Genomic DNA, 20,934 nt, shown 5'->3' on the forward strand with positions numbered 1-20,934 from the left:
ATGTATGTGTGTGTGCGCGTATGTGTGTGTGTGTGTGTGTGCAAGAGAGAGAAAACTTGCCAAAGAGGTAACCTTGCCCAGACAACTCTTGCTTAGGAAAGTCAACTGTCGCCTTTGTGTGTTCCAGGACAGTTACAGAGTTATAGGAGTGTGTAATTCCATCTGCCAGCGTCTACCTCACTGGGATGCACTCTGTGTGTGTGTGTGTCTGTGTGTGTGTGTGTGTGTGTGTGTGAGAGAGTTTGTGTGTGCTCATCCAAGAGCGCGCACAGCAGGGCTGCCTCCTGTTCCTTCAGCCATCACGATTCCTTGTCCCATTTCCATCGTTCTATTTCTTAATAAGACGTGTCCCCTCTCCATATTCGCCATCTCTCTCCTGTTCCTCTGCTTTTACCTATGCCCTTTTCTCTCTCACCAATTGCACCTCTTGGTCTACCTCTCTGCCACCGCTCTCCATCTTTGTCTTACCTCTCTCTCAGCCTTTCTCTCCCTCTTATCGCTCTCCTTCCCCCTCTTTTCCTGCTGCTCATTTCACACCTGTATGGGATTGCTGTTCAGAGCCATCGAGCCCGCAGCTTGTAATACCCTGACCAGAGTTATTTAGCCGTGCTATGACAGGTAGGGAAATGAAATCACCATTCTGCGATGTGTGTTTTTCTTTTCGTTACCCTTTACTGTTTCTCCTTTCCATTTATGAGACCCTGCTGCAGGGCTATTTTTAGTCCGCTGCCACCTTCTCACTGGCTTGTAAAAGCCGACCGCCATACGTTCACTTGAAGGGTTGATGAATGATGTTGTCTGCCGTTGTGTGTTGGCATGAAAAGTAAAAGGCAAGGTTCTCTGTGTTACTCTTTTTTAGTTGCTTTTTGAGAAGTACTCAAACGATAGTCCTGATTTTACAATACATCCTAACGGACTTTCTGCTTTTTCCTGATGATTGATGCAGGAACAAAAACAATTAATTAATCAATGTATCATCTGTCACTCACTTACAGACATATTACTTTGCTTTTGGTCTTGCTGGCAGCTTGATGTACTGTAAGTTTTAGTCCGTCTGTCACACAATACTTTGGTCTAAGTCTGAACATGATGACTGATGTTGTATCTGCACAAAATGTCATGATGACATCACAAGGATGAAACACATCTGTTCTGTTGTCTGGACACTACCAAGAGGTTGACATCAGCCGTGACATTTGCAACTTTTTTTTTAACCCTCCTGCTGTCCTCCTGGGTCAAGGAAGGAAGGACGAAAGGAAGGAAGGACAAAGGGAAAGAAGGAAGGAAGGAAGGAAGGATAAAGGGATAGAAGGAAGGAAGGAAGGAAGGACGAAGGGAAAGAAAGAAGGAAGGAAGGCAGGAAGGACGAAGGGAAAGAAGGAAGGACAAAGGCAACGATGGGAGGAAAGAAGGAAGGGAAAAGGGAAGGAAAGATAGATGGAGAGAGGGAACAGATTGGGTCAAAAAAGGAGGAATAAGTAAGGATGAAGGGAAGGAAGGGAGGGAGGCAAAAAGGATTGTGGACAGAAGGAAGGGAAAAGGGAAGGAAAGAAAGATGGAGGGAGGGAGGGGGGGAACAGGTCAACTGGATAAGAAGAAAAAGGAAGAAGAAGTAAGGACGAAGGGAAGGAAGGAAGGAAAGAAGCAAGGGAAAAATGATTGTGGAAAGAAGGAAGGGAGAAAGGAAGGAAAGAAGGAAGTATGGAGGAAGTGAACAGATTGGGTCAATTTGACCCAGAAGGACAACAGGAGACTATCATGCCATCTCGCAAATCTTCACCTTGGTTGAAAATAAAAAATTCAAGCTGAATAAGTGCCTGGAAAAGATGAATAAAATAGAGTGGGTTGTTGCACTTCAAACCAGAGAGCAGAGCTGTGCTTCTGAACACTTACTTGTAACATACTTGTAGTTCTGCTAAACTGCATAATTGTTAGTGTGAATCCATCTTGATCCACGCAAAATGTCAGAGCAGCCAGTATAAGGCTGCTTGTTATTCTGCCGGGTTTTCCATTCTCATGTGTAATGTCACGCCCAGAGTTTGCATGTGTGTAACAGGCTAGTTGGTCACCCCACCTTTGAAGCAGAAAATGGCGGATTATGTTCCCTGTACTGTAGCTCCATGTGTTGTGCACAAATAGAAAGTGAACCAGAGGAGCCCCTTTCCAGAGTTCCAGTATTTCTTTCAAAACATTTCATGCCGTCTGAAAGGATCCCATACCGAGTTCGAGTACCATAAAACTCCTATGTGGATTGATTTGCTCATGCCTTCATAAAGAAGCGGCTGTAGTAGCCTAGAGGTCAGAGAGGAAGGTTTGGATTGGCTGGCTGGGGCTAAGGAAATGTGGGGAGAGTACAGTGCAAGGTGCATTCAAAGCAAAGAAGAGGTGGATGGAAATGGTCTCTTGTGAAAGTGCCGACCGTGTGAATGTGAAAGAAGGTGAATATGACAAAGCTGGCGCATGGTTGGTTGATATTCCCTGGAAAAAATATAAAGTTGAAAAGAAAAAAAAAAGAAAAAGGAAAGTTTTTTTTGAAATGTCTCTTTTCTTTTCAGAGCAGTCAGAAAATCTGGTTTTCTGTAGCACTCTTATTTCTTCAGAGCACAGTTTCCATCTGCAGTTGCATGTGTGTGCGCTTTTTTCTCCCCCTCTCAAGCTCAGGGGCCCAACTGAGGTGACAGATCGGTCCCAAGGAAAGGACAGACTGCCTGATGTTCAAGAATTGAAGACGTGTGATGTTCTGATCCGTAAATGTCATTTTATCTCTTGGCTATCTTTCAAAAATTCATTCTCTCTCCATCTCTCTTAAGGGTGTAGTTTTACACTCTCTCTCCCTCTTTCGCTCTCATCCATCAGATGCTTAATCTGATATTAAATGTACTCCCAAATGCTACACTACCCTTCAGAGCTCCCATTTACCTGTGAGACGCATTCGTACCTGCCAATGACACTCCCACCTCTCTCTTCATTGCCTTTCCGCTGCTCTCAGTGTCTCTTAGGGATGGGAACGCACCTGCCAAAGACATTGATTTCTTCCCGACCTTCTCTCTCCGTCTGTCTCTCTCTCTCTCTCTTCCTCCCTCCCTCCCTCCCTCTCTCTCTGTCACACACACACTGTGACCTGCCAGTGCCACAAAGCACCTTTTCCCTTTGAGCAGCTTCCCTACAAATGTCAGGTGAGGTATTGGGCGGGGAGGGGTGAGTGAAAGAGGATAGGGTGGATGTTGGGGGAGGATGAGGAGTGAGTGAGAGATGCACACATCAGACACGAGGAGGATTTTACTTTTTCCGTGAAATCACGTTATCAGACTGGAGCAGGGTATGCCAGCTGGGAGAGGAAAGCAGGAGGAGGAGGAGGAGGAGGGGGGGCCTGAGCGACAGGAGGAGGAAAAAAAAAACTGCCGTAGACACTGTAGGCTTTCATATCCTGCCGACGAAATATTATACATATTGAAAAGCTGCGATTTCATATTGATGAGTTATTACTAGAAAGGCTCACATTCTTGGCCCAGAACTATTTAAGAGGTTCATTTGGATGTGGAAGTGGCTCGACCAGCAGGATTGGGTGTCAATTTCATGGTTACTTTGTCTTGTACACCAACCTAAGCTTCAAAGAAATGTCTTAGATAGAAAGAGGAGCGTATAATCGCCAACATAATATGCGCTCACACATGCTCATGCATACTATACACAGTGTTGGCATAATCTCCCCCGCTTTGGCATGTGGATGCACGCTCACAAGTGCGCACACTTTTATTGTATATACGTCATATTAGACACAGGGGTTTTGGCTTGTAGCACACACACACATGCGCAATATGTTTTTTTTTTTAAGGAGTACGCAGAAGTGGAACCCACACACTCTCAAACCTATGTACACACATCTTCGCACACTCTGCTACGTGCTATTTATTATTTTGTTCTTCTTCATTTTGTTTGGGTAATATTAATTATTCATTGCCTCAGGCAGCACACAAATTTCATCCCAGGAGATTAATATAAAATTTATCTGTCCCACTTCCTCTTCCGCAGCCTGCTCTCTTGGGCCCGTGGTGGTGTGTATACCTGACACTGAGCAAGGAGCCTGTTTGCTATGCAGGTGGAACCTCTGACAAGCCAAAGACCTAAAGTTGAGTTAATTAAACATTAAGCATTAATCAAAATGAGATACTTAATCTCGACACGATTATCTGCGATATTTTGTAAATCATGTGCTCCTCCTCAGGCATACTGAGTGGAAGCGGCACAGGCAAGCTGACAGACGTGTACGCACAGTGAAGACAATTTGCATAGCCTATTGTGTGTGTGTGTGTGTTGTGTGTGTGTACACAAGTGTGTGTGTGTGTGGGCTGACAAGCCAGCGCTCTCTCTTTGCTCTTTGATGCCCTTTACATGTTTCAATCAACATCAATCAACACTTGGAATGCAGCTCTTCATATTAATTGAGACTCAGAAATGCAGCTGCGGAGGCAGGGAGCGGGAGGGAGGACTTTCACAGATGAGTGAATATTGCCTTCAATCCAGTTAGAACATAATCGGGTCAAAAGTCACTGTAGACCACAGTAACTCCGCTGACCTACGCACGCCACGCTCACGCACGCACACAAATCATACAGTCTCACAGCTGCTCCCTCTAATTGAAAGATCACACTTTGCCGAGGTGTTTGCCAACTAAGGAAATTAAGTTTGGCCCCTAAAAGTCCCAGTACTTAGGAAGATCTGACGCATGCAATCTTTTTTATGAATCTAAATTGGAGGTGACTTTGTGGAGTGTTAAACTCTGAGCTTGCATTTACAGAAAGATTATTGCTTCCTCTTTTTCGCCTCTCACCCTTCTTCTCTGCTCTCCAGCTTTGAGGAGCAGAGCTGTATAGTTATCGCCGGGTTTTGTCAAGACACGGACTAGGCTGGTAGCTCCGAGGCAAGTCTGGCTCTTATCACTGGCTGCTTGCTGACTTTGTTTCTTGGATATGTCTGTTGCTTATTAGTATATGCAAAAAAAGAAGAAAAAACAGACACACACTCCTCCACACAGTGTTGATACCGTGTCATGCATTCACACAAACATAAAAGATCTGTGTAGTTCTCGTCACGCATGCACGGGCACACGATCATACACATTTGTACATCCAACATTGAGCGCCACAGAAGTTGCCATCTAATCCGTCTATTTTCCTCTGAACTGACAATAGTTGCTTTGCTCTAAGTGGGCCACCCTTGCGCCTTTGTTGATGATAACACCAAGTTATTTTCCACAAGTATGAACTGCCCCAATTACACCCCCTGGCTTGAAGCACTAATGACAGATAAGTGATTAGGAACTAGTGCAGAGATTTGGCTCATTTATTTGATGCAGCAATTAATACTGAAACTGAAGTAACAGAGAGTTAGATTAGTGACTTAATTTTTCCGTAGCCCAAGGGAAGCAGCCAAATGCCCGATGATGGTATGGTGATTACATTTCTATATAAAATGGGGGGTCTTAGAATCCTTTTGGTTTAGAAATGAATCATACCACAACTTTCGTTTTGGTGTTTTTCCCAACTCTGCATCCAATTTATCTCAGCTGTCTATAACAATGTCTCTCATTAAAAAGAGACCTGCACAAAATCCAATCATAAAAGATGCACATTGGTTAAAACAATCACAAATCATGAGTGAATGAAGAATGGTGTTCAATCCATCGTCTAAGATGGAACTTGACAAATGCCCATGGGGCCACAGAAGGGCAACAAACCCTCGTTTGTGGCAATTTGTATGATTGCCAATTTGTTTTGAAATGTACACTATGACAAATGGGGTTAGCTTTAGGGTAAGGGTAACTAAAATGATGTAGGTCTTGCAGCAGTCAGTCTAGAGGTCATTTTTGTTGACGGATTCAGCTTCACTTTCAGAGGAGAAATGCCACCGTGTTGCTCTAATGTGGCCTAGTGCATTATAACAACCACAATGATCCAGCACTTTCAGTCCAAAGTAGATACATGAATTGCCGAGCCTCTGGCTTCTCTGAACATCACATCTTTTCAGTAAAGTGGGTTACAGGCAAAAGTATGGCTATGTCACCGGCTAAAAAATATCTCCCATCTCAACACAGAAGGAGTAGAAAGCAAAATACTGAGCTCTTTCAGAGGAACAAGACCGAGCCATTGGTTCAGACAAGTGGACACACACTGGTCAAATTGAAATCCTGGAGGTGCTTCACAGAACACATCAACTCAATGTACTGAAACATGTTTACACAGGAGGAAGTCAGAAACAACAGCTTAGCTTTTTGGACTATGCTATAAAAATTGAAGACAACAGCAGAAGCATCCACAATGTATACAGGAAGGTCAACCACACAGATCAATACTGTTTGAGTTATCGAAACACTTGAGACGATAATATACCAACAAGTGCCCTGGCTCCGAGCAGACAAACACCTGAGGTCTACTCCTTAAGCTTGTGGATATCCTAGTTGGACCTTTGTGAAAACAGCCATAAGATCCAAGGAGAGCACCAGCAGCACTGTGGGGGAGGAAAAAGAACAACACACACAACAACACAGTCATACGTGGCTGGAGTATCTGAGAAACTCAGGGGGATCTTCTAACAAACACAGCATCCCTGTGTTTTTCAAAGCCGGCAATGCACTCAGACAGAAACTGGTCGATTTGAAAGGCCACGCACCCAAACACTAGAAAAGCAAGGTAATGTATGCAGTCCAATGCAATGACTTATGTTGGTGAAAGTAAACAGCCATTGATCAAATGCATGACAATACACAGGACAGCCAACTTGTGAGGTCAAGACTCAGCAGCTTACCTAGACCTGAAAGGTAAGGAACAATCTTTGGAGAACAACAACAATCTACATATTTTTGACATCTATCGGTTGAACAGAGAAACGCGGCCTCAGCTGAGAAGGAGGTCTACAACACCACTTATCCCTCACCTACAATGCTTTTATCCTTTCATCCCTGCTCAGGATATTCAACAGCTATTCACTCTTGGCCTGAGGTGACTCCGACGGCTCTAATGACTGTTGTTACAACAGCCAGGGGCACTAATGAACCAAGTGACACAAATGGCTTCAGCGATGACCCTGCCGAGGTTAAATACCTGGGACGCCCAGCTACTAGTGAATCACAAATGAAGAAGCTTCTTGGATGAGGGGTGAAACCAACCCGTGGCCCTCATTTCAACTCTTCTCAGAGACCACGACCGGGTCCTGACCTGAAGCGGGTCAAAATTGAGGAGGCATTACAGAAGATTTCCTCCACAGTTTCAGTTAGATTTCAGTCAGCGTTGTATGTGTGGTTCATTCAGTCACTGTGAAATAATCATATAACCTTTGCACGTGCCTCTTAAAGGTTTCTCAAAGGTTACATCTAAAGGCAGAGGTAGATGAAAAACAATTAAACCTCGCTATGCAAGATGAGTCATCAGAATGACTAATGGCACATTTACCAAGAAGACGAGGGCTCAGGGGCCATGGTAAGTGCAAAGTTCTTGTAATATTACTTGCAATTCTTTTAATCTGCATCATCCCCCTGGAGTATGTTAAGAACACCACTTAAGCCCTGCAAAAAAAAAAAATCCTTGTTTATTTTAATGGGTTTCTTAAGTGAGTAGAGTGACAACTTATTATCCCATTGAACACATCAGTTACAGTCACCATTAGTGCATTTAGATCAGGAACAAATCTAGTGTGAGTTACTGAAAAAAGGTTAATGAGCAGGTAGAGTAGTCTTTTGCTTTTAAAAGGAAGGATAATTGTTGCACATGAAAGCGGGGTTTGCATGAACTTTAAATTTCGCACTTTGTTCATCTGTTACTTGTAACCATTTGGTTACAAATTTGGCTGACTGACAGAAACTATAAGATCACAAGGTTTGCAAAAGCATTGTGTATGCAGGTGAGCCTTACTCCCTAGAGGTTTGACCCTGAGATAAACATAAAGCCATGACTGAACTGCACTCTTTTCGATGAATAATCAAGCAACCTGCAAAAATATGAGCGTTTACCATTATCCAAGGAAGGAAACGGGACAAAATATCTTTCTCCTGAGAGACATTTGCTGCAGTTAGGAATCTGCCTTTGACAGCTGCAGTGCTGTTGTTTATGTTTCGTAGTTTGGGCTCTGATGAAAAACACAGTGTGAGAGATGCGTAATGATAATGTAGCAGCTTACAGGGCAAACAGCTGGCAGTCAAGGTCAGTAGTGTGAAACCCCACAACATGATGGCACGGGCCTTGAATGCACCCTTTCCTGACCTTTCATCAACGTCCACTGTAGTGTCTTTGAGCAAGGCACTGAAAACTATGTGGTATATCATTTGTCAAGGTTAAGGTATGTTTGCACTGTGCAGCTCTCTGGTAATGAATGTGAGTAAATGTATGAGTGTTTCTTTAAAAGAACATCTAAGCTCAGCATAAAAAGGAATCATCCCAGGATAAATAAAGGGTTTAATATAGATATTACAATTGAAGCTATTGTCGGAAGAAATGTCTACATCTATCTTGAATTAGGACCACTGCTGCTATGAATAATCCTCTCTTGAAAGTTATTCATTAGGACAACATTAGCACCGTTTATTCACAGTTTATTGGCAGACTGAGCTAATGACAGGCCCAGATGCACAAAATTTATGTGGGCATGTGCCTTATGCTTACCCATGTGTGTAGATGGAGAACAGCAGTAAAGCGGTGCCCAGGCATTCTGCTTCAACATAACCTGAGTTGATTATACAGGTTTTCATGCAAGTATCGTGTCGGCTTTGCCAGATGTTTTTGAAAATAAACTACACATACACTTCTACACTACGCTATGTTCAGCAGTGGACCAGCACTGCTGACCTGCCTTGCAATAAGAGATTATTAGTAACATTAAAGTGCACTTTCTTCACAGGGCAATAGGTTCAACTTAATTTTTGCAACCTCATTCAGACCTCAGTGTGAAAAAACTACTAAAATGTGGTCCACAAATTACATTTCACATTAAGTGTCATATTTCTCTAAGAGTCTTCTTTTGTGGCCGGTATTTCAGTGAAGTTGTACAGCTGGCATCTGTTTTTCTATCTTCATCTGTATCCATGTCCTTGTCCTCCGGTTTTCTAATACAGAAGCTCATGTCTTTCAAAATTACTTTCTCTGAGCCATTTTCCCAGGCATTTTACTAAACCAAAAGAAACAAAAAAGAAAACACTGAGAACAAATCAGAAATCTCAAACCAATACCTCCAAGAGTGGGTGGGGTAGAGGGCACAATAGCAAAAGCACAGCTGCAAGGACATTTTACCGCTGGATTTCATTTCCTGCACAAATGGTCCATATATCTGCTGGTAAACAGAACAATTTTCTGAGCTAAGGTATTTAGATGACTCAATACTAATCGACAATGTGGCTCATGTTGATTCGTTTCAATCATTTTCAGAGCAAGCGTAATTTATTTTCTCTTTGGAATAAAACCTCTCAGTTTTACATATTTTCTACTCATTTCTGCTGGTTTGGCTTTGCGTGTTTGATCACCACAAGTGGGTTGAGACCAAACAACATGCTCATCTGCACTCCACATCAGCTGCAGCCCAAATGGCACGTCAATCGACTGGAACTCACATTAGAGAGTCACTTCTGGCGTGAACAGGGTTCCCATATTAGCCCCGATTCAGATTGGAGTCTAATAGGCTTTTTGTTCGTGTCTTCTGTCTCTGTCGCTCGTTCCCAAATTTCTATCCCCGTCTTCACTAATTAGCTCCTTTATGCTCACTCTTGCACTTGAAATCGTTCGACTCTCTCCTGTGCATATTCATCTCTTCAGCCTCTCTCCCTCTCTGCCGCTCCATCTCTCCGTCATCCCTCCCTTATAGAGATGGATGAAAGGGAATATCAGGGAGTCTGGGTGGAGAGCTCAGCTGATAGGCTAAATCAAGGCAGGTCATTTACTCACCGCCAGCCCATCCATCCTAGCTGGTACCCCTTCCACACACACATACCCACACCTCCGCCGCGACCACTCACTCCCCACACACACACACACACACACACACACATCCTTGACTCAACACACTCACTCGTACAAACACACTGCCCCTAAATGACTTCCATCTCTGGAGGTGTATTATTTCACTCCTGGGAAGTCTTGAGTTTCAGTATTCAACACAGCCCGGTGCTGAGGGACCTTTTCCATTAGGAACTTGCTCAGTCACACATCGAAGTGCCAAGCACACCCAACAAAACAAACACACAAACACACACACACACACACCCTTAGCACTAAGAAATATCACATGTTCTCAGACGCGTACCCACAATGCCCAAAGCTCTAGACACCATAGACACATTATACTGGCATGGCGTGCTTTCACTGCTGGGGTGTTGCTTTGTTTGTTGCCCGTGGGCCGACTGTTAATGGCATCACGCCACCCTGCATCTGTACTTCAGGGTATTGTTATCAAATGGTATCATTCTCCCCCTAACTAAATAATGTCGCTGTCTCATTGGTCCAGCTGCCTCCTGGTCGAATTACAACAACCCGGCAAGAAGCTATTTCTCTCCCCTGACAGTCCCCGCATCAGTCGCCGCCGGAACACCCAACACAGCTTATTCCACCCCCCAACATGATGGCATGATTACTGCGAATACTTGACGCCAACTCGAGCAGGTTAGCAAGTCAGTGAAGGGAGGGAGAGATAAAACTAGGACACAGGATGCGGCGGGGAGAGTTATGGTCTAGAAATCCGGGGTGATGGAAGGTGTTGGAGATGGGAGCTCCGTCGTACAGTGTTCGTTATTGACAGATGTGCGGAGTAATCAGAATACAGCATGTATAGGCCTATGCGCTACTGTAGAGCGGATGGATGAGTCAGGGGAGAAAATGCGATTACAGTGGCAATCATAACTCAGATTAGCCTTCCTCTGTACCTCTCGCCACTCTTCAACGCGGGAATCAATCACCATCACATTCACTACGCCGCCGACGCCGCTGCCGGCTCGCATCACGCACAGGGCCGCGCGAAAAAAGGACAAATATTATTCTCTCCGGCAGAGAAAACAACATTGTCTATAGAGCAAGGACAACAATCGCTCTCTTTAATAAATAACAGGAGCTTTTATGATCATAAATAGTGAGGGGGCCAGGGGCTGTTTGTAAGCAAAGGGAGGGGGTGGAGGGGGGGTTGATACATGAATCCATTCAGCATATTTCTGCTGTGGGCTGGTATCTCTGCAACTGAGGGGATCAAAGGAGCTCCTGACAAAAGAGGCGCCGATGCAGCGTGCTGAGATGACAGCCTTCACCAGTGTTAGCAGTGCACTCAGCATTAACATTGGCTGACTGGAGACCTGACTAACCAGTCCAGAACAGCATATTCAGTCCCCCTGCTGTTTCCTCTATCTGATTTTTATTGATGACATCAGGACATTCGCAGGCCCGTGGAGGTTCATTAAATCACAAGTCAACTGATAATGAAAGTGAACACTCACTGCACTGGATTTCTTCATTTACTCAACACTACAGACTAGCAGGGGGAGGATTAGCATACTTTGATATGCACTTGCGTTTTAGTTATTCCCTCTGGATTGCCATTTGATTAAACTGCGACTTGAAATCATGTTGCAAAAAAAAAAAAAAACTGAAAAAAACTTCTTCGTGGCTACATACAAAGCCCAAAACAGCCGGCTGGTTTTGAGTATGCGATCAGTCTGTCTGTGTTTGTGCGTGTGCACGTGTGTGTGCGCAGCAGCATTCATCTGGTTCTTTCACTTCCACAGAAGCTTGCAATGCTCCAGGGGGAAAAATGCTGATGTGCTCTGTGTCTTGATCATTCGAATTAATTTGGAGTCGTGCAGAGAACAATATTCTATCAAATGGTTTGTAAATCACTCAAACACACATGCACGTACACACAGAGACACAATCACACACATAGCATACAAATACTTGCTCCTGCGCTCACGGGCAGACACAAATAGTTTTGTATACACATACACATGCCCAACTTTTGACTTCACCGCCGCACGAGCACATCAGCCTCGCCACGGTTGGTTTGACGCCAATGTACAAAATGAGCGAATCCCATTTTCTTGCACCTTTTTTTTCCTCATTCAGAATGATCCCCATAAACTCAGCACCCAGAGGGAAAGTGGAGGCATGGCCCGTCAAGACTTTTATGGCTTTTCCCCACAATCGCTCAGGACTACAATGGGGTTTTTACGATGTTACCGTACCCACCTGCCACACCACTAAGGAAACTAACAAGGTCCTTGCGCTTAATGGACTCCACACATTTTACGTGCGTCCAGAAGTTGCCAAATCGTCGCCCAGCACGAGCCGAGCAGCCAAAGCAACAGGCAGCTGCTCTCCGGCGGCTAATCAAACCTAATTCAAAGTGTGCATTACACTTTTCGCCTGCTGTTTCATGGCGCCTCCTAATAGGCCACAATCTCATGTTTCTGTGCTTTATCACTGTAAAGGAGGTGGTGGGTGGAATTTGATTGAGTCAGGGTATTTGCATACGTAATTTAGCGGTGACAATCATAGACACATGGCAACCATCTCCATCAGCTGTTCACCGTGAAACAAGATTTAGCCCCTCTTTTCAATCTGTGGCCAGTCCTGTAGTGGCGCCTAATAGTGTGTATCTTACTGCTTATCACTCTGTTTCTCTGAGCCAACAGGCTGTTATGCTTAGATAACCATAGTCATTTGCTGTGTTAAGTGGCTGATTGCTTCACAGTTGTGTTTCGCGAGCATGCGCGAGCACGTTGCATACTTTCATGCACGCACAGGCACGTAAATGTGATTTGCTGCCCTCGCCCATGCATGTGTCTGTGTGTGTATTGCGCTTTCGGTGCTGGTGTGAGTCAGTGCGTGCACGTGCATTTGCATGTGCGTCTGTGGTGCATATGTGTGTGTAACAGTGCCAGTGCAACTCTTTTCCCAACCAAGCTTAGCTCCAGACCCCGGCAGCATGGCTGAGTAAGATTAAAGTCACCCATATTACACTTAGCGCCAGGAGACGTAAGGAAATTAGGAGAAAATTAAACAATGCAATTTGCATACAATTGCACAACAGCACGGCAAAATGCTCCGTTAGCCTCCGTCTGGTCAACTAAAGAGCACCGCTAAGCATTGCTTCATTAACTATGCAAACAGCTCTGCCTGGCCCTGTTCAATCATGGATGTTTATTTGGACTGCGAGAAAAAGACAGAGAAAATTACTGACATTCAACAGTTTCTTTATTCATTATGTATGAGCTAATGCAAGCGTGTGATGCCAGCTTGCTCCTGTTTTACTCCGTCTGACAGCGAACTAGTCCTCGACTGCAGGTAAAGACTGATCTGCATGTTGGATTTAGATTGTTTCACGTGTGCATTTAAGCCCACATCTGCTGTGACATTTAAAGTTTGACATTCAGTCTAGGATACGTTCAGTTTTCATCTCAGGTGTTTGAAATATAAGACTCGCGCCCTGCTGAGAAAATCTTCCTCAAGACACAAGCACGCTACTATCACTCTCTCCGTCTCTCGCTCTTTTCCGCTACACACATTCAGATGCACAGCCACCACCTTTCGCCACTATTCACAAGTACGGATATTAAACTACCTATCAATTCTACTTCCATCTTTCATCTCAAACATATATTCACACCCACACCTCTCTCTCTTCCTGTCTGTCTTGTCTCTTTTCCTGTCTCTGCGCCCCTATCCGTCCTACATCCAGCCGGCTCACCTGGTGCCAGCGCTGGTGAAATATTAATGTGTTCACTGAAGTGTTGTTGCTTGGAGTGCAGCCCTGACCATGACCATTGTTTCTGGACATGGGAAGAAGTCATTCACACGTTCGAGACAGAGGTCCGCACCGTCGGAGGCCGAGCACAGCTCAAAGCAGGCGCCCCTCGCTCTCTCTCAGCCAGCACTTGGCTCCATGCAAATGATTCATGACTGCAATGTTAAGCCTGACCGGGGCTACAGTGAGCTTTAGCAGTAAGTCAAGCTGCAGCGAGTTAAAGAGATCCCTCGCCTGAAGCGCTGGAGGAAGGACACTAAGTTTTTTCAGAGCTTCAGCTCACATCTTAGGCCTCTTTAGCCTCCTCCAGCTACCCAAACCCACCAACACACCCGGAGACGCTCACGCTCCCCTCCTCCTCCTCCTCGCTTTTTGCTCCAACTTGCCTCTAATAAGCCCTGAAACTGCAGGTGCTGCCATTTCTTCTGTGCCCCCTTTTTTTGTGCACTCGGTTGCACAGTGTTGCTGCTTTTCTTACAGAGGGCCTAAATAAGGAATGAGCTTAGTAACTTGGAGCTGCTCCCTCCTGTTCTGATTCAACGCACTCCTGTCGGTTTGCTTACTCCACATCGCCCGAAGATCCCTCTGGGTTTATGCTCGAGTACTGACACCAGTGTGTTTGCACTGTATCTGTGCTCTGGCATCTGTGTGTGCATGTTTGGTGATGCCTGCTGCATGCATGCGTGTCTGTTGAGGGTTTCAGTCCATGAATCTGTGCACATGTTTTTCTTTTTTTTTTTTTTTTTTGAAGGCCAGCGCATCAAACAGCACTCAAACAGGATTTGTTCGGTAGAAGCAGAGGTTGAGTTCGAGGTTCCTAATTTGCGGATGTGTAAGATGCTGTATGGATTTTATATTTTATAGGGGAATAATGCTGACATTCCTTTTAGCAGTGCTTATCTTGCATCCTTAGTTCTGAGTCTTTCTAACCTTCCGCTTTCAGATGAAGCTTATACCTGAGAATAGAAAAAAGATAAGCGCATACACACAAACACACACACACTCACTCACTCACTCACTCACTCACAGAGGAGGTCCTCCCAGGTCGAAAAAAGGTGTAGCTGCGCAGAGAAAACATCCATTACATTTCTAACCAAGCTTGAAAAAGACCTGTGTACTTCAGAAAAAGATCGGCCGGGGTTTGGATTGACTGGCGAGCTGCACAGCTAAACTCGCCGTGGCTGAAAGGACAGGAAAGGACTTCTCTGTTTCAGAGGACACCGGCAACAGTCTGGCAAACTTTCCACCCCCAGACAGTTAGTTCACCTTTTATCTGGTCTAGACTGTGACATCACAAGAAATATACAGTCTGCATTCCTCCAGAGATCAACAACTCAAAGGCTCAGCTTCCCTAAGGTCTGCAACCCAAAAAAATGACATTTTAAATTCAAATGTCCGATAACGGCAACAACTAAGTTGGCCCCGACCCAAGGCGAAAGCTCGGGATGTCGAAAACAAACACAAATTCATGCAGACAGCATGAAGTGTACTTGAAGATCTGTCGTAAGCTTTTGCACACAAGTATGCAGACGTAGACGCATACATTACACAGGCATACGTTAAATCTGGGGATAAACACTGTTGCCGGCAGCTTGTTTTTTAAAACACACTGGATTAAGCTGGAGTGATGACTGGCAGGGACTTCATTGTTCTGGGTTCAGTGCAGTATTAAAAGAGGCTGTATGGAGGAATTTGTCATTGCTTGATTGAGGATCATTTCAGTCTGTTTTAAGAACGAGTGACTCTTATTAGTCTCTACAGAGAACAGAGTACATGCTGTAGTGTACAGTATGTACATATGTGTGAGAGGAAGGAGTAATTCCTGTAAAAGTGCTGATGGTAAGAAGGTACTGGTGGTGAGGCCATTAAAGTTCCTCTATAGACATGTTTTAAACTATAAATGATTAATAAAAATTCAACATGTTTTTTTTGAGACACATCTGCACTTACTTCCTTTTTGGATCAGACGTTATGCTCCGCCCACCACCACTACTTGGATTCAGGTGATAGAAGAGCAGAAAGCATGAAGATGGTCAGGAAACAGATTCATCAGGTCTAGACTCAGGAGTTGTTGGGCCCCGAATCTGCAACACAAAACCATATGAGAGCGATTAGAGTTTCATGTTTATTAATTTCTTTATTGATTCTTCCCGGGCTCACTTCATTTCCAAAGTGGAGATGTGCAGTCTGGGTTGACTGTTCACTTCACTCACATGTCTAAGCAACACCAAATTGGACATGTCAGCGAGGTTTGAAACTTGATTCTTTAAGTAAAAACCAGGAGATCCAGTTTGAGGAATCGATCGAGTCTGAAGGCTTCTTAGACGACTCAGTGCTGTACGAGAGTTTAAAATACTATGAGGCAAGCTCTTACCACTGTGGGTAGTTATCAGGGCTGCAGTTATTTTATTTCATCACAACATTTCATGATAAAACAGTTGGATTGCACCATTCACTGTTACACAGTAATGCACTAGTAGCGAATGCCGGCCGGCAGAAGTTGAGCTCAACTTTTTTGATGGTTCAATCAATTTTTTTTGCCAGAGCTGTTTGCATAGGCTCCCATGTTGCTTCAACAAATTGGCCACATTTAAATAGACTGCGTTTTTTTTCTTTTTCCTTAATTCAGTGATGCTCTGTGTGAATACAGCCAAGCCGCTCTCTCTTAGTCCAACAGCAGCTCAACTAAGTCAGCTCTTAACGCTTGAATGAACATCCAACACAATCCAGCACAGCCGGCCCATCTCTCAGCTGAAACCACGCCCAGGGTTTATTACTTTCTTCTCATATTCGGAGTATTTTTACATTTTCAGTGCACAGAGCTGGTGGTTTGTTTGTTTACTCTGAAACTTTATTGGTGATCTTTCTCATCTGGTGTTCTTTTGTGACATTACTCATGTACACCGCCTTGATCAGGTTTTAGGCAGCACTGTGCATGCCATTTGTACTGATAAGCACAGTAGAAAATGCTCTCTTGGGAGTTACAGCGCTAATATATCACTGGAATTAATTGTGCCGAAACATTCCAATGTAGGAGAGAAGTGACTGCTCTGGTAATAGGCAATAACCCCTGTGATGTGCTTTCTTTCTTTCTTTCTCTTTTTTTATTTTAAAGTTTCATCGGGTCCACCTTGGTGCTTGTCGCGTTTGATTGCTCGCCGAATTTTTTAAGAAGCCCTGTTCCTCCTCTATTCAAAAAACAGCTGAGAGCTCACCCACATCTTATGGGCCGGAACTCATGTCTTCAGGAAAAGGCTCATATCACCTTATCAATTCAGAGTCACATCACGGCTCCCACATCTGCCTCCTGCCCACGTTCAGTCTAATTTTCTTTCTCCCCCCCTAAGAGCAGCAACAAGAAACACAACTTGTGTAATGCTCCGGTTAGCTCTTATCATTATTCTCACGTCCTCCTCCTCACTCTTGAAGTAATTCTGCTGTGGTGCTCCTCATGAGTCGCTCTGGATAAGAGCTCCAGCTAAACACATGGAATTGTAAAATAATCTATTAAAAAAAAAAAAAAATTGGAGCAAGTTAGTGACAATTGTTAGTGGATGAGAAGTGCAAGAGAAAATCATGGTGGTGTGAAAAAAAGCTGACACAGCTGTGGGATGAACCGCAGATGAGCATTATTGCAATTAATCTGACAATGATAGATTTAGCAAGAATCCCTCTCTGGTTTTCTAACAAGCTGCGTTCAGTGAAATTTACAGTGCATGCTGCACATTTGTCTAGGGTTTAGACTTATTTTGATGTATGCTTTACTCAGTATAACAACAACACAGCCATACATTAACATTTAGCGGTACATTAATATTTAAGGGATAGATGGCTCAGATGGATCAGACCCACAGAAACCTAGAATGAGAGCAGATATAGATTTACATACTAATTCCTCCAGCTGCCTCGAGGATCAGTTTTGATCTTCCATCGTTGTATTTTTGACTTCTGAGGCCTTTGAGGAAATGTGCATGACATTATTTTCATTCTTGACGGTAATATGCTGAATAACGCTAGCACCTGTGGTACAGGCGCCTCCTCCTCCTCCTCCTCCCTCTCTCTGTTCTTCTGTGCCACACGCCATCATCTCAACACCAAACCACCCCCCACTAACGCCACCTTTTCCAAAGCCCCCCTCCTACTGAGTTCAAACGAAGAGGCCCATCTTCACTTGTCCCCTCGCACACACCTATGCTATCCCAGGAGGATAAATACAGATGCTGCATTAATTCATCCGTGTCTCTTCAGAATTCAGCCAAATATTATTTCTGGCTCTCTTTAGGGACTCAAGGGCTTTCAGCAGAGGGTCGCTCTGTTTACTTTGTACTCCCGGGTGGGATATTTCCATTTGAATGACTGTGTGCGAGTGTGAGTTGCAGTTTGGTTTAGATGTATCATCTTCGCACACATAGGCAGGGTGTACGAGTGTGGATTTTGCAGGGTTTTTTTTTCTTTTCTATACGTTCTGAATGTACCTGCATGGGTTGACAGTGTACGCACAGATTTAATTAAGTACTCTGTGTGTGTGTTTTTGGTGAGTTTGCATTTTTTACATGTGTTTCGAACATAAGGAGAATGTGTACGCATTCGTGCTGGAGGGTGTTTTAGAAGAGCACAGTTTGTAGTGTTTATCTTTCATCTCGGTTCACTGAGGGTCGGCCACTCAAAGCAAATCTTAAGTCATGTTAAGCTAAACTTTGGGCTCTCTATATAAAAAGCAGCCCGCCTCCCTCTTCTTCAACCTTGCCTGGAGCACTGATAGGATGAAGAATGGATAGAAGCCCCCAAAGGAAGGAGGGGGAAGGTCCATCTGTGAGCTGCATTCAAGGACAACAGTGTTATCCATTTTGGAACAGTATGAAACAAGCCAGTGTTTTCAGTGGGGTTTGGAAATGCAGGCTTCTGGATGAACTGTGGATGCTACTGTTGTCTTGCCAAGGCAACTGTGATGTTGCAGATTAGATGCGAATCATTGACTCCTTGTTTGGTATCAGCGCGACGTTTCTCATTCAGAGTGAGAGATAATGAACAAATGTGACTGATTGTTTCTGATCAGTGTTGTGGTGAATTACTGCAGCAACAGGGATTGTTTTGCAGTGCGCGGGTGCTCATAAAAGCTGCGTTTAATGTGATTTTATGTTATTCAGGCCTGAGGTGGTGGGGTTTGGCTATATCTATTAATCTTTGTTTTGATCTTGTTTTCTCTTCTCTCTCCTCCCTTTTCTTTGCTCCCTTTTTGCTCACCCCTCGGTCTACTTTGTGGTTTCTCTTCTCTTTCCTCTGATTTTTTTAATTTGCTCTTTCAACTCTTTCTATCTTCTCTCTTTTTAGAACCAATTCCACCTGCAGATGTCGGCCCGTGTGCCTCCCTCGACCCTGGGCAGCCTGCTGCTGGCAGTCCTGCAGGGGGGAGAAGGGGACAGGGTCAGAGGAAGCCAGGGGGAAGAGAGCTGGGGAGGAGCCGCTGTGATCTGCCCCGGGTGGGACGAAGGGGGCGACGGGCTGCTGTCTCACCTGCAGAGGCACAGTGGTTCTACCTGGCATTTGTGGGATATCATTAACCTGACCCGCATCACGGAGGGTGGGGAAAGAAGGGGGGAGGCCAGCGAGGAGAGGAGGGAGGATCAGATGGAAGAAGAGGCTTTGAAGATCCTCTCCACTCGTTTCCTGCGCTCCCCCTCTCCTCTCTCCTCGGTTCTCCTCCTGGGCTCTGATCCTGAGTGTCTCTCCTCTGTCCTGCGGGCCGCTCAGCGCCTCGCTCCGTTGCTGCCGGCGCTGCAGTGGATCATGGGATACCCCTTGTCTCCAGATTCGCTACACACCCTGGGAGGTCCCCTCGGGCTGCTGGCCTACGGGGAGGTCGGACGCAAACCCATCAGTTTCTACATCCGGGATGCTTTGCAGCTGATCGGCCGAGCGGTCACCGCGGCGACCATGGTGAGGCCGGACCTGGCGCTGATCCAGAACATGGTGAACTGTTATGACAAACCCAACCGACATGATCTGCCCACTTCAGGACAATATCTGGCCAGGTATACACACTCACACTTATACACACACACAACGGGTCAATTCCTCTATTTGTCATGGTCCTCTCCAACAGTGCAGATAATTTTGGTTTAAAGTTAAATTAAACTTTAATTTTGCTTAAAGGGATAGTTCAACTTTTTGGCAATTTGGCCCATTGCCATAATCCCTATAGTCATAGCAGTAGGTTTGTTACCTTTATTTGTCGGTGCAAGCTTTTTTTAGAACGGCGGAGTAGAGCCGCGAGCTGCTCAGAGCTACGCTACAGAGGCTAATGGGATTTCTTGGTTTCCCTAATCAAACTCATCAAATACACAATCCAACAACTCCAAAACGCTCTTGTGGACAAGTTGTGACCTGCACCACGCTATGAGATAATAACGCAACGTTACGAGACCCAATTGTTTTCAAGGCAAATGCAGAGACTGCTTGCTGAAAACTGCCCCCGACGGGAACGATTTACCTCTTGTGGACAAGTTGTGACCTGCACATTCACCACGCTATGAGATAATAACAGAACGTTGCGAGACAGAGTTGTTTTAGAGGTAATGTGCTGATGCACGTTCCCGTCGGGCCAGTTTTTCAGCAGGCAGTCTCAGCATTTGCCTTGAAAACAACTGGGTCTCGTAACGTTGCGTTATTATCTCATAGCGTGGTGAATGTGCAGGTCACAACTTGTCCACCAGAGCGTTTTGGAGTTGTTGGATTGTGTATTTGATGAGTTTGATGAAGGAAACCAAGAAATCCCATTAGCCTCCGTAGCGTAGCTCTGAGCAGCTCACGGCTCTGCTCCGCCATTCTAAAAATAGCTTGCACCGATAAATAAAGGTAACAAACTTGCTATGACTATAGGGATTATGGTAATGGGCCAATTTGCCAAAATGTGGAACTATCCCTTTAAAGAATAATGTTAAGGGCCTGTTTGGTACTGACTGGCAATGTTAGATCTAAATTAGCATAATCTGATTTAAGCATTGCATAACAAGGAAAAATAATAATAATGGTGTGATCCCTTAAAGTAATATCTGCTGGGAATCAGTGTTCATGTTAGCAAGTTATCCTTACAGCTAACTACCCAACTAAAGATGCAGTTGTTGAAATGGCAATATTTCCTTCCAGCTACCAGATAATCCTCAAACC

General features: G+C 44.6%; 1 protein-coding gene across 1 annotated transcript in view; it reads left to right on the forward strand.

The window, feature by feature from the left end:
- grin3ba (glutamate receptor, ionotropic, N-methyl-D-aspartate 3Ba) overlaps window positions 1–20,934 on the forward strand; it is a 67,881-nt gene that overhangs the window by 15,839 nt on the left and 31,108 nt on the right. The window contains exon 2 of the mRNA XM_085767183.1: window positions 19,099–19,799. Within this exon, the coding sequence (XP_085623309.1) occupies window positions 19,099–19,799 (701 nt within the window). The remainder of the gene's footprint in view (window positions 1–19,098; window positions 19,800–20,934) is intronic.

The sequence above is a fragment of the Trachurus japonicus genome, chromosome 22 (assembly GCF_045865225.1).
Source record: "Trachurus japonicus isolate A0001 chromosome 22, Traja_1.0".
Taxonomy (NCBI): Eukaryota; Metazoa; Chordata; class Actinopteri; order Carangiformes; family Carangidae; genus Trachurus; species Trachurus japonicus.